This window comes from Spea bombifrons, chromosome 2 (genome assembly GCF_027358695.1).
Source record: "Spea bombifrons isolate aSpeBom1 chromosome 2, aSpeBom1.2.pri, whole genome shotgun sequence".
In the NCBI taxonomy this organism is placed as follows: Eukaryota; Metazoa; Chordata; class Amphibia; order Anura; family Pelobatidae; genus Spea; species Spea bombifrons.
In genome coordinates this window covers 77,263,714-77,278,027 of record NC_071088.1, presented here as the reverse complement: position 1 = coordinate 77,278,027, position 14,314 = coordinate 77,263,714, and the positions used below count along the sequence as shown (strand labels likewise).

Sequence of the window (14,314 nt, the reverse complement as noted above, 5' to 3'; positions counted from 1 at the left end):
TGTACACGCAATGGGGGCAAGAACCATACTGCCAGTATTAAGTGTAATAGTGTTATAGTAACTTTTTAGTTTAGGCCATGATTTCACTTAAGCCTTAATTCTGTGCTGATCAAATGTAAGGCAATTTTGTTAATATTTACAGCTAGTCCGCATCCTGTATAATGCAAACTAGGTGCCTTCACCTGTGCGCAAATAATGAAATAGTATTTCTTCCAAACGTACTGCTGTATCTTGTTGAGGAGAGCTCTTGAAAATTAGATTTATAAATTGATATTCCCGGTGATTTTAAGGGAGGTTCAGCTTTTCGGCATATAACACTGGGGTCCTTGAGCCGATGCAAGCCCTCATGGAAGAACATAGGTTGGTGATTTTTACTTGTCATCGTTGGCTGCTTTTAAACAAGAATAAAAATCATAGCAGCGATGAAGGAAAATGCCAGACTACTCAAACGTTTTAAAAGGAAGCAGAATAGTAAAACACTGGAATCTTTGGTTTTAATAAACTGCCCCTTCATGTTTTATTTCCCATCAAGCCAATCTTACATTGTCTTGCTACTTTTTACTAAGGAATATTATCTGTTGTACTTAAACAACCAATACATTCAACTGCCCTACTCTTTCTGTAGGGTACTAGAAGGCTAATTTTAGCCAACACTAAGCATTTGCCCATTATGCTTTGAGATGGCAGCAACGTGACTTGGTATGCACCAATAATAACAAACTTGACACACACCATTTTCTTTTATATAGTTATATAGTGAAAACAAACAGATATATTTTCCACTTAAAGCAAGGTGCTGGTTTGTTTTAATTCAACTCTACTAACTAGTTATGTGCTTGCAATAGAACAAGTGGAGCTAGGGTATGAAACCATATATCGGCTGATGTTTCTGATCTGCAGCTTTAGGACTTGTTTTGTTTACGGGATCTGCATATTTTGTTCCCATGGTTCCATCTTCACATCTTGTAGGCCCCTCTTCCATTAAATCTGGCCAAGTTTTCTGGCCATACCATTTAAGCTGCTGTGTATTGTTAGGGTTGCATTGGTACATGATTGCTGTAGTTCAAAACCCTTCTTTCTGTTTGGTCATTCTCACGTTCTCTAGCGTCTTCATTTTATATGTATAATTTATAGTTTGTTTTGTATGTTCATTGTTAGTTTATGTTGCACTTTTTATTGTTAATAAAATTTAACATGGAAACATTCCTGTCCAAAATTATTTTTTTTGTCTTCCACATTTGTTTTACAGACACTGACAGAACTACGCAACTTATATCTAGGTATCGATGAACGCGAGCAGGCATAAACAGGGTCATACCATGATAATACCATGATAATTCAGCCCTAGTTACGTTGGACCAACATATAATGTACAGTATACAGTGCAGTGTAAAAATTTTTCCCCTTCCAACACAAAATGCATTTTTTTTATTATTTCATGTATAGAAGAGAAAGATATCCAACCCTACCTGGCCATATGTGAAAAAGTTATTGCCCCCTTAGTTACTAAATATGATTTGGGGGATAATGGGGTTCAATTTGAATCTAAACATCAATTAAATAGAATCAGTCTTGTAAAGTCAGACTAACATGTAAAGAACTGCAGTCCTCGGTTAAGGTCAGTGTTCACGATTCCACAATAAGATTTGCAAGGCGAAAACCACTGCTTACCAAAAACAACACAAAGGCTTATCTCACATTTGCCAAAATCATCTTGATTACCCCAAGACTTTTTGTATCATACTCCTGTGGACTTGGGAGTCAAAAGTGGAACTTCTTGGAAGACCTGGGTCCTGCTATATCTGACATAAAGGTAACCCAGCAGTCCACAATGAGAACATCATACCAACAGTCAAACACGGTGGTGATAGTGTGATGGTCAGGGGCTGCTTTGTCGCCAAGGCCAAGTAAGAGGAACTGATAAAATATAAAGAATTAATCAAAATCCGATGCACGTTGTTATACTGCAGTCTTCTATGTAATAATTATCCATTGAATAATGGACTAATCAAATAGCTCCAAAAATCTGCTACAAACTTTGGTGTCATTTGGACAACCTTTTTCATAACTCATGGTAGAATGCATTATCTAGTACTCAGGACTTGGTCTGACCCATTTACCTGTCTAAATGCTGTTACAATTTCGTATAAAAAAAATAAAGACGAGAAAATACTTGTTACACGTTTGTTTTCTTTATTACTATACTGGTCAAATCCCAACAATGTGTTATCCGATAGAACAGTTTGCATTTTATTTAAATACAGAGGAGAAGCCTTCTCTTTTTATACAAGACTACTCTTCCCCATCTGACATGATGTGCATAGTCTTGTTTATAAAAAGCCTCAGTAAAGATGCTTTGAACCCAATCACGTCTTTAAAATAAAGAGATATGTAATGACAAGAAAAATACTTGAAGCACCCCATAGTCAAACAATTGAAAATACCTGTGAATAGTGAAAACACGATACCGTAATATGAACAAGGCTTTGTATACGCCTAAATTTAATACAGAATGAAGTGTATATTTTGTATTCTTGTCAAACGTAGAAGTGCTAGCGGAAAATTGCATGTACAGAGCAGAAGCTTTGTGGGAAAAGCACAATAAAAAATAACCAATATTAGGAGTTAATTCATTTTTCCTATATATAAATATTTTGTTTTGCAACGAAAATTAGCTGTTTGTGCTTATTTCGGATATGCGATGCATATTCATAGTAAAATTAAAACATTACCCACTTAAATTAATATCATTACAGTGCAACTAATTCTATTTCTGTTGTACTTAATGTAACTTTTTACATGAAAATATAGTGTGACGTGTGAAGACCGATGTTAGTCATTAGTGCCACAAAAAGTTCTTACTGGCAGTTCCAAGGTGGAGAAAAAAAATAGAATATGTACATGAATGTGCGCCATTTGTAAAACCGGGACATTTAGAATATTGAACTTGGGTTATTAGGATGTTAAAATGTGTAGGTGTTTTGTGGCTTGATGTGTGTATTTGCAGTGACACGGGATGGCACTTCTAGGCAAACGGCAAAGTATTTACATATGTATAATGATTTCCAACAAGCATCAAGTGCAAAACGCTGGTGGGGGGCGCAGCTCTGTTACATGGATGAGCCACCACCTTCGAAACAAACATGTTAAGGTGTATACAAGCAAACCAACAGGGCACTTTGAAACTCACAGTGAATAGCTGACTAGCGAGTTCTTAAAACAGTGTTAGGTTGATGGCTTGAGTTCTCGCAAAACCAACACCATACTATTATATCCATATGTATCTACAGCTAAATACATTAGCAGTAACAGGGATACTCCAGTTGTAACATATATTATAATATATAGGTGTGCATGTGTATATATACTGTGTATATATATATTATAATATACATTTTAGGATTTTTACACTTTTTTTTTTGTTTTAATATTTATTGCACACGTTACCAGCACTATCAGGAACACACTACATTTACAAAACATAGATGCGAAGTCATAAACCTCTAACAATTAATAAATAGTGTTATATAGATTGTTAATATCAGTCTAATATTGTTCTTCTGTTTACATTATCACCAAGTTATACTGTCATAAGTTACAAGATACAGCGATGTTAAATACCAGTAGTTATAGGGGTGTTTATTGCTTACATGGGCAAGCAGCAGATACGGGCACAGCTTTCTAATCACCAGAGGATGGAGAGAGAGAGAGGACACTGTATTTCACAAGCACTGCTAGAATGTGGACTCCAGAACTGTATATAATACATATATATATCAGACAGGTGAATCCACTACTTGTAAGTATGATCATATAGAGGAAGGTATTGGGAATATATGCATTATATATACTGACACTTTATTTTTAAGGCATGAGACATAATACAATTGTTTTGCAGTGCCACTGCTGAGAAATACTCTCGTTAACTTGAAGTCTTCTTTTGTTTGCTTTTCTGGCACTGAAGTTGTGTGTCGGCCTAATACCACGTGACATTGACTTCCAGAATTGTCAAAATGAAATCAGGACATACTTTACACGTAAGGATCAGGACGTCTATTGGCAATGCATTGTCAAACTTGCATTTAACTTACCTTCTTATACCTCGCGTCACATCTGCAGTCATACTGTGCAGGGAACACATCACAAACAACACAGGGTCTGTCCTTTCAATTTTTGGCCTTATTGCTTTGCGTTTACCTTGAAAAGCCTCTTCATATACGGCAGAGAGAAAAAAAAAACACTTTTGCTATGAATTAAATGGTTGGCTTATGAAAATGTGCATAATTTTCATAATGGGGGGAGACATGTTGATATTTTTGACAAGGCTGTCCTGAAAGTCCCGGCGGTGGCCTACTGACTGAGTGAAACACTTTTGGCTCCTGAGCCTCTCCCTTTGGTCTCCTGAGCCATGATAGTAAGCTGCTCGGTTCATTAACGGGCCTGGTTTCATCACTTTAGGAAAATAAATATATCTCATTTCTTGGTCACCAATATTATTATCTCTGGTGTATTTTTGCCCTCTGCTCACACATTATTTTTGCTAATGGCTCATCGCAAGCAAAGAGCTTGAGAAGCGATAGCTGAATTTATCAACGCAACTCATTTACTTTCTGGTCTGGTGGCTCATTCGTAATGGCTGGGGTAGTGCTTTTGTGAAAGGATTGTGAAAATCTGCAAGCGCAATCACTTTGGTATTATTGTCAGCATTGCTGCTAAAGCATGAGTAATCAATGTTTTCCAAACCAAAGCTAAATGCAGCCATTATTCCAGAAGGTTTCTTTAGTGGTACTGAGTACCTCAATGTTGCATGACTAAGTCTTACTATTATTTTGGGTCTCATCAGAATAAATCCTAGGAATGTGGTTATACTCGCCAGTATAAGTGGAAGTCAAAGGGTTTATTAACTAAATGCCGTTTTAACTCACCAATTTTCCTGTTCTATTATGAGGTGCCAGCCCTAGCAATTGCCACCTTGAACTGAACAATAATTTTGCATTTTTCTCATTAATCAATGTAAGCAATATTTTGATAGCATGGCCAATATCTTCAGAATGGCGTGGAAATTAATTTCACACTTTTGCACGTGATTAAAAAGTGTGTGTTTGCAAATACGTTAAGATTTACATTACATGAGTGGGAGAACAAATGGATACACTCCATACACCCCATCTGGAGAAATGGGCATGGTCCTGGGGGCCGGAAATCTCATACCTAAATCAGGATAATCTGCATTTGCTTGATTAACAGGGAAATCATGTGCCTCACACCTTTTAATTTCTAAATAGCATACAAAGTAAATTTTAGTGAGAAATATGTGCATTGGATATTAATCACCATGTCTAAGCGCTCAAGGACAGAGACTGGAATTTTAGTTTGTCAAGGTGATCATAAGATTTCACTTTTATTTTATATCCGTTTACCATTGATCGCTATATATTACATTAAGATGGTCACAGGAATTTATGAATCACATCGTAAAGTTACAGGACATTAAAGTGATGCCAATTAGTGCAAGGTGCACACTCAGAGCATCTTGATTAGTTTTTGTTCTACATGATGAACTCCTATTTAACAAAAATATAATTTTTGTAATTCAAATTTGCCTATGATAACATGAGTCCCAGCATTTGTTTACCTTTTTAATTTTATTGGAAAACTTTAGTTTGCAGTTTCAAGAAAACCTGTGATTCTCTTCCGTTAATCATATCCAATTGTAATTTGGTTAATTCAACTCTTACCCTCTAAAAAAAAAATCCAGTACTATTTTAATTTTTTCCCGTTTCCATTATTTTTTTTTTAATGATTATTTGGGAGGCATTTTTAACCTTATACTGCTTTTGTTCCCTAAAACTTTGATGAGAATAATACTTGGCTTATCCACTAACACTGTTTTGTTTTGCAGAATTGAGCACTCTAGGATATATTGGCACCTTACAAATAAAAAAGATACCAATTGGCCTTATTAAATCAGCACCTTCATTACACAATATGGCCAGGTAAAATTCAAATGCTTTCTTGGGAGAGATGGCAGAATAAACATGATGCATTAAATTAAGGCAGTTATTGTCTGAAGTACAACACGTCCACATGGATATGATCATTTGGTGCTGAAAACTGAATATAATTCAAATGATAAGAGCCTAACAACCCACTGCAAGGTACTTACTGCCACAGATGTGTGCTTAATGGGGTTAAAATGTGGGGGGTCATCAGAATTCATGGAGTGCATGATGTCATTTAATTGTATGGGTTCTTAATGTAATTCTGTATATTGTGTTTTTTAAAGAGGGGCAGACACTATGACAGTGACATCTGCATTTTATGGCAACTTTGATGAAAATCTGTTAATAAGGATCTACTGAAAATGCACGGTGATGTGACTACTGATTTGACACTGTCATACCTGAGTTTCCATGCACCGCAGAAGTTAACTCGTCAGCAGTTTTCATTCTATTCTAACAGTGCCTTATTGCCATAATAAAGTGTGACATCGAACACTATAAAAATAACTGGTATTAATATATAGATATATAATCTTATTTCTAAAGTACACTATAAAATTGTACCTGCAGTGGACACTTGGGCAGAAAAATGCAGTAGGTCCCTTTTAACTTTTGTTTAAACCTCACTTCAGGGATATGAACAAAAACGTGTGTTTATATATATATATATATATATATATATATATATATATTTATATGGGAAGGAGGGGCAGCTGTCGCTTTCACTCTTTCACTTTCATGCCACTGATATGGAATAAGTGGTCTTAATGAATTTACTACTATCAGCAGTGCAAAAAGTGCCACATTTTTGATGTTGACCACAGTGTGCAGTAAATATGAAGACTGCAGATTTTGGTCAAGTATGATTAGAATTGTGAGGGGTAAGACCAATTGGCATTTTAACTGCATTTATAAGAAATGTTATTTAATAATCTCTGGCTCCGAGGATATTTAATGTTTCTGTGATTTGTTTGTGCCACATTGAATGTCATCCTTGGCCTATTTTGACAAGATTTGTCAACTGGCAAGTGGCTAGTGGTGTGTCAAGCTGACACTTGTCAAATTTCCTATAGAGATGTCAGTTTATAAGTAGACAGAGTACCATACTGTGCACTACTTGGGGTGTGATCAATACACTAAGATAGCAAAATATGCCATTAGAGTCTATCTAACCTAATTCACTGGAACACTACAAGTAAAGAATACACAAGGGAGGTTAAGGTTTCTTTTACATATTATAGCATCTATGTAGATCTACCACTGCTATACAGTTGCTCTCTCTTAACAATGCTCTATTCATCAAACTACCTTTATGACTAGTTTTCCTAGAAATTAGAGAGCTATGAAGTGATACCCTATGTTTACCAATGCTTTGCCCTGGCACTGATAAAGTAGACAGTGCTTTGTGAGAAGGCTTTATCAAAGAAAGAAACTTTGGTTTGACCTTAGTCCCTCCTGTCCTCTTCCTGAACCGTACAGGAGATGCATGTGAGGGATCATTCTCTACAACTTTCAAACATTCATCCTTTAGCTCCTGAGAAGGACAGAGTGAACTTTCTCGATAAGCTGAAGGACTTCCTGCAGACTCTTTCTTCATATTGGCTCTTTTTGGTGAGATGTTGCTTGACACTTGGGAGCATGGCACGCATTTGGCACTACGTGGTTTGCTGCCTTCCCCTTGCAGGTCTACATAGCCTTGTTTTTCTATAATCTGTATATTAGGGCCAAGGTTCAAGCTAGTTCTATCTGTGAAGGACTCTTGTCCATCATAACCTCCTAAGTCAGCAGGTGCTGAGCACTGGTGAAGTGGCCATGATCCTTTGCCATCTCCCTGGTTCTCTTTGTCATCTCCATTGCCTTCTTGACCACCATCAAAAGAGTTTTCTGCTTGGTTGTTATCCTGCTCAGTGTTGGTAGATGGGTTTAAGTCCCTGAGAAACACAACAATGACTGTGATGTTGTCACTGGAACCTGCATCACGAGCAGAAGCCACAAGCTTGTGGGCAACCATACTGCTGTCCCCATTGTTCTCTTTTAGATGGTCAGACACCACTTTCACTGCCTCATCAGGGTTTACTGTGTCGTAAAAGCCATCACATGCCAGAATGAGGTAATCTTCAGAGCCATCAAGGACAACAGAGGCAGAGTCTGCATCTCCGCAGATATATGGCTTGTGCTCAGCATCCCCTGTTCACCACAGGAAATAAAATATGGAGGCTATGAATCAAAGTTGCAGTACTTATTTAGCTGTCAATAGATAATTTATTCTTGAGAATACTGTTAATTAGGTACTTTTTATAACGAAACAGAAAAGGTCAGTTACCATTTTGTGGAATCGGCGATGTAGTATGTACTGACACCGTTATAGTTTTCTTGCAGAGGTGGTGCAGTAATTAGTGATAAGAACATAAGACTACATGTGGTGGTAATGGCCTTAGTTACATAGTTTTTGGACTCAAGTACTACATTTGGCCTGTATAGTACTATATAAACTAATTTCCTGGAATCATTTGACACTTTTATTGTCTAGACCAATTGAATCCCTTAATAGCCATGAGCACAAGCTCATGGCTCGATTTGCCTTGGCAAAAGCATGGCTACAGATAGTGTCTGACAAAAGTTATGGATTATATGGCCATAGATAAGATGGCCACCAGAACTCAGAAACCTGCTAGGGTCCTAGCTTCCTCTAAGTGCCCTCTCCTTTCTCATTTTATATATTTAGCGTTAATCTCATTTTGCTAGATTGATCGAAGTGCGCTATTTAGAAGTGTATGTTAAACATTTAGCATAGTCCAGCTATTAACCTCAGTCCCCGCCATGTGTTATGTTGGAGGAATTGAAGCACAGACTACTGCAATGGAGGAGAAGTGAGTCATAGAAACACAGAATTTGATAAGAACCATTTGGTCCATCTAGTCTGCCCATTTTTCTTGCTGTAAACATTAATTCCATAGTCTTGTCTTAGATTCAAATGCATGTTTGAATCCCATCACTGTATTAGCCCCTGCAACTTCTAATGGGAGGATGTTCCATTTATCTGCCACCTTTTGTCTAAAGTAGTAGTTTTAGATTGTGACCCCTTGTTCAAGTATTTCTCCTCCTTTGAAATAAACCTTCCTCCCTTAAAGCATTTACATGTTTCTATCACACCCCTCTCTTTTTTTCTCCAAACTATACATATTGAGTTTGCTTACTATTATTGAGTAGCCTTTCTGAACTCTCTCCAATATGTCAATATCCTTCTGGACATGGGTCTCCAGAACTGTACCCAAGACTCTGTTGAGGTCAGACCAGAGATCTGTAAAGTGTGAGAACCACCTTCCTCTTTAAGCTACTACTTTCTAAATGACTCTGTGCTAAATTTGTTCTTGAACAACATTTTCTGATAAAATATTTAACTTTATTGTTATCTGTTTTCCATTTCCAAGTACAACCTCTCTCACAGACAGAAGAGACTGTCTGGTATGTTTTGATCTGCGCTGTAATATATCAGAAGAATCCATTTGCAAATAGCAAATAGGTGGTGCAAGGATCACCTCTTGTCATTATACATAAAGATTTGCATTATTAGGAATTTGGTGTCAGACTAGCTTTACTGATTAGTACATTTGAGTTCCTTGGTTTAATTGCATCTTAGGTGAGAGAGCTCGGGAATTTTCTGTGTAAGCTGTCTTTTTTGAGGTACTTCACAAGCTGTTTGTATGTCGGAGATCTTCAAGCACTTAATTAAAATGAATAACACAAGAAAACCAGGATAGGAAGAGAATTAATTAAACTGCTCCTTACCGATAGCTCTGGAGACAGACAGGCTACCATTAACTCTCCATGCTCCAAACCAGACCACACAGCCGCCCAAGGCCTCAATACGATGCTTCTCATCCTAGACACACAAGAGAAAAACATATTGGAGCCAATGTCTGTAGCCCAGGACATGTTAGCAGTATGACTTAATGTAATCACTCACCTCTCTGTCTGGTTTATGGGGCTTCATAAGTTCTACAGGTTGTCCCCGCCGTACCAACATCACTTGGGAGTCTCCCAGCCAGGCCACATACAGCATGTTACCACGGAGAAATGCCACCACTCCAGTTGTTCCACACCGAAGGTTCTGTAGAAAACAAAAAACACAACATTTTATTTCCCCAGTTCCCCTTGCTTCAATACATTGTGAAGAGTGGACCCCAGTGAGCTCCTCCAGCAAGAAGGGCTTTGCTGGCCTTCTATAACAGCTGGTTAAACCAGTGAGTACATAGATTAATGGGCGTCTTTCCACCCATTGATCTATGAATTCTGTAGGTCTAGGCCTTTTTGTTCAACAGAAACATGCTGGGGTTGCCTTTCATTATGTGTGCAATGCAGTTAGGTCAGTAAGTCAAAACTATAACTGTCCTGCAAACTCATGCTTTAATGACCAGACCACAACAGTTTGTAGTCTTCATATATGAAAAAAAATTCATTAAAAATTCTCACACAAGCATTAAAAAAACCTTTTTGTGCTCCGGATTCACATACATTTACATGTTTCCACATGGTGCTAACAAAGCACAATATACACGGTTAGAAATCATTTCTGGTACTAAAGATACCTAATGTATGCATTGTCAATAAATAGTGATTAGTACCGGAATCCCACTTGCTAGCAATAAAGATATCTAATCGCTAATAAATGGCGATTGTTGCCTGCAAGTGGGACTGTTTAAGAGAAGAAGATTGTATTACACAATATCACTGACTGAAGAAGACTAAGAAACATCTGTAATTTAGATCAGTGCGTCAGTTTTTCATGTTGCAGTTACAGGGTGAACAAAGCAAGGATTGTAATCAGACATGGTTAATGCTGATACATACTAATGTAAAACAGCTCAGTACTTTACTTTAAATACTATTATATTTGTATTCTGTGTCTGTTTACACTACATTCATTACCATATACTTGTTTATTTTTGCCCTCCTTGTTACATATTTATTCTTCCATTATTTTTCAGATAGCATCAAAAGCTCATTGTGTATGTAGGGCAGGATATATCATCACGGAAAGCAGACAACTGCCTAAAGGCAAACCATCTGCCATGGAGAAGAGTTATAATGGAATCATTTTTAATCTAATTACTAAATTATTGGACATTATTTTGGGGTGATTTCTATGTGCATAATACAATGGCCATAGTGGTATTTGTCCTGGGTGACAAATCTACTGATTGTAGAACAATCAATATTCTGAAAGGGATATTTCATTACTGCCTTTAGCAGAATAGTCCTGCCTATTTTGTTGTTATTTTTAATGAAAATATTTCCAATCCATAGTGTTTTCTAATAAAAACAAATTTGGGTCATGAAAAAGGAAGACTTAAACAGAAAGCATATTTGGGGTTATATTTAAAAAAAATTCAGTTGCAGTAATCTTATCAGGACATTGTGGAGAGAGGAGAGGTATGTGGCGCGGGTGGCAGGAGGTATGTTTGTGGGCATAGTAGTTTAAGTGTGTGAGTGAGCATGTATGTGTAAGTGGCGTGAAATCGCATGAGCGATGTGAGAGAGCATGTGTAATTTGTGTGTGTGTTTACATGTGTGCCAAAGTGTTTGTTTGAGAGAGGAAGAGGCAAAGAACCACAGGCAAGTTGTTTGAGGGCAATGATGGCACAGATAAGCTATTTGGGAACACTGATAAGCTGGGGGCAAAGATAGAACAGGTAGGGTGTTTGGGAGTTAGAATGGCACTGATAAGCTGCTTGGTTGCAAAAGTGGCACTCACAAGTTGGTTGGGGCAAAGGTGGCATTGTGTTGCTTGGTGAAGTTGGGGGCCCCAAGGCCTTGAGGTTTCTAGTTATGCCCCTGAGAACAATAGTACCGTATTTGCTCGATTATAAGACGAGGTTTTTTTCAGAGCAAATGCTCTGAAAAATACCCCTCGTCTTATAATCGGGGTCGTCTTCTAATCAGACCTCAAATAGAGGTCTGATTAGGAGACTAAGATCCAGATCCCCCGCACCGCTGCAGGGGACCTGGATCCTCCTATCGTCGCCCCCCCCCCGCACGCACGCACGCACTTACCGGTGCTTCCGGAGGTGAAGTTGGCAGCGGGGGTTTGTATGCGTCCGTCGCAAATACCTTCCCCGACTGTCAGAGATCAGAGTTCCAGAGTTCCTGATCGCTGACAGCCGGGGAAGGTATTTGCGACGGACGCATACAAACCCCCGCTGCCAACTCCACCTCCTCCCGGCTGCCGCGGAATGAGACGTCAACCCGCTGCCCCGGCAATACAGCAGGAAATTGGAAGCACCGGTAAGTAAGTAAGTGTGTGTGTGTGTGTGTGTGTGTGTGTGTGTGTGTGTGTGTGTGTGTGTGTGTAGGACATTTCTGGAATGCCTTACACCCCTATATGCCACTCTGGCACTTAGGGGGTTAAAAGGCATATTATGGGGCAGAGTGGCATATAGGGAGGTATAAGGCATTTCAGGAGGCAGAGTGGCGTTAAGGGGGCATTTAATAGAGCACTCTGCCTCCTGAAATGCCTTATACCTCCCTATATGCCACTCTGCCCCATAATATGCCTTTTAACCCCCTAAATGCCAGAGTGGCATATAGGGGTATAAGGCATTTCTGGAGGCAGAGTGCTCTATATAATGCCTTTTAACTCCCTTAATGCCACTCTGCCTCCTGGAATGCCTTATACCTCCCTATATGCCACTCTGCCCCATAATATGCATTTTAACCCCCTAAATGCCAGAATGGGATATAGGGGTATAAGGCATTTCTGGAGGCAGAGTGGCACATAGGGGGTCAAAAGGCATACCATGGGGCACAGTGGCATATAGAGGGTTAAAAGGCATATCATGGGCCACAGTGCCATATTGGTGTGGCAAGCCTGGGGGCAGATGTGCGTAACTGGGGGCAGGTTGGAAAATACAAGGAAATAAAAACAAAAAAAATATTTTTCTCAATCATAGCTTTTATTAAAAAAAATAGTTTACATGAATTAACATTTACTGGTAAAACTTTTTTCCTTTAGGGTCGTCTTATATTCAGGCTTTTTCTTTTTTTCCTAAGTTAATATTCAGATTTTGGGGGGTCGTCTTATAATCAGGGTCGTCTTATAATCGAGCAAATACGGTAATACAATAAAACATGGTCTCCAATCTTTTGTTGGATTAGAGTTACTTAATGAAACACTTCAAAATGAGCAATTTAGTACATTGTAGGCATCTTCTTATTTCTTGAAGTTTAATTGTATTTCTCTCCGATGGTTATTTACATAGACTCCCTCCTCATCCTGACATATCTTATGCTGCTCTATCTGAGAAGGTGATGATGGAACAAAGTGAGCTCCACAGCGGCATTACAAGCTACTGTACCTGTTGGAGACCTCTGTCCTAAAGTAGAAAAACTATTTTATGAACTCTGAGAGCATAATCTGCTGTCAAGAAGAACCAGCATGGCATCTGCAAGAAAGTCAGACACTATGAGTCAAGGGAATCTGGCTTGGTTACATGCCATGAGAAACCCACAAATAGGGTTATGCTTTATGTACAGGAACATCTTACAAATGATTCCTCAAATAGCTCCTCATCTTCATGAATCGCAGTCATTCCATACAAGATTTCCTGGCATCATCAAAACATGTTCCTCTCAATTTTATTTGGTTCTCTGTATCATTCTTTATATAGTCAGATTCTGTTGCTTCCCTTTTATATATCTCAAGGAATCTCTTGACGCAGCAACATTCAGTTTGCCCTTTACACAAATAACCATTTAGATATTTAATGATTACGAAAATAGTACCAACTCTAAATTACACAATCTCTAGCCAGGTCAGTCTCATGTGTAAAGGAGATGTTCTAGGCTGCTGATATTTCTCACTGAGTAGTGGACACTATCCTTCCCTGAGCAATTCATCTGGATGCAGTCTGCAGAGAACATGGTACATCATGTCTGTGCGGTGACAGCTTGTTTCTGTTTTCTTATTTTTGCAATGTCACCTTGAGCTTTGTGTCACCATGATAGATAGTAGCTCGTCACATGTACATCTGCTTCAGTCTGACTGAAGACAAATCACGCACAGAATTTCCCCACCATCTTACCAGGTATATTGCTTCATAAAGACAAAGTACTTTTCCGAAACAGGAAATGATTAAGTCATTTAACTTTGTGTGAGCAAATATAATGTGTTCGGTGACTGCATGATAAATGAGGTGCATTTTCAGCCATATTCACTATTAATTCACTCGCCTCTAGTTAATGCAAACCATGGCTTTGTCAAGGACAAACAAAGACCATATCTAGCGTTTACATGGAGTTAATCTACTTCATCC

At 38.4% G+C, this 14,314-nt stretch overlaps 1 protein-coding gene across 1 annotated transcript in view; it reads right to left on the bottom strand.

The window, feature by feature from the left end:
• Positions 1 to 6,697: 6,697 nt before the first annotated feature.
• PPM1E (protein phosphatase, Mg2+/Mn2+ dependent 1E) overlaps positions 6,698 to 14,314 on the bottom strand; it is an 87,295-nt gene continuing 79,678 nt past the window's right edge. Inside the window, exons 5-7 of the mRNA XM_053454871.1 lie at positions 9,970 to 10,113; positions 9,792 to 9,885; positions 6,698 to 8,189 (exon numbers count right to left, since the gene is read on the bottom strand). Coding sequence (XP_053310846.1) covers positions 7,231 to 8,189; positions 9,792 to 9,885; positions 9,970 to 10,113 — 1,197 coding nt within the window. The 3' untranslated portion in view covers positions 6,698 to 7,230. The remainder of the gene's footprint in view (positions 8,190 to 9,791; positions 9,886 to 9,969; positions 10,114 to 14,314) is intronic.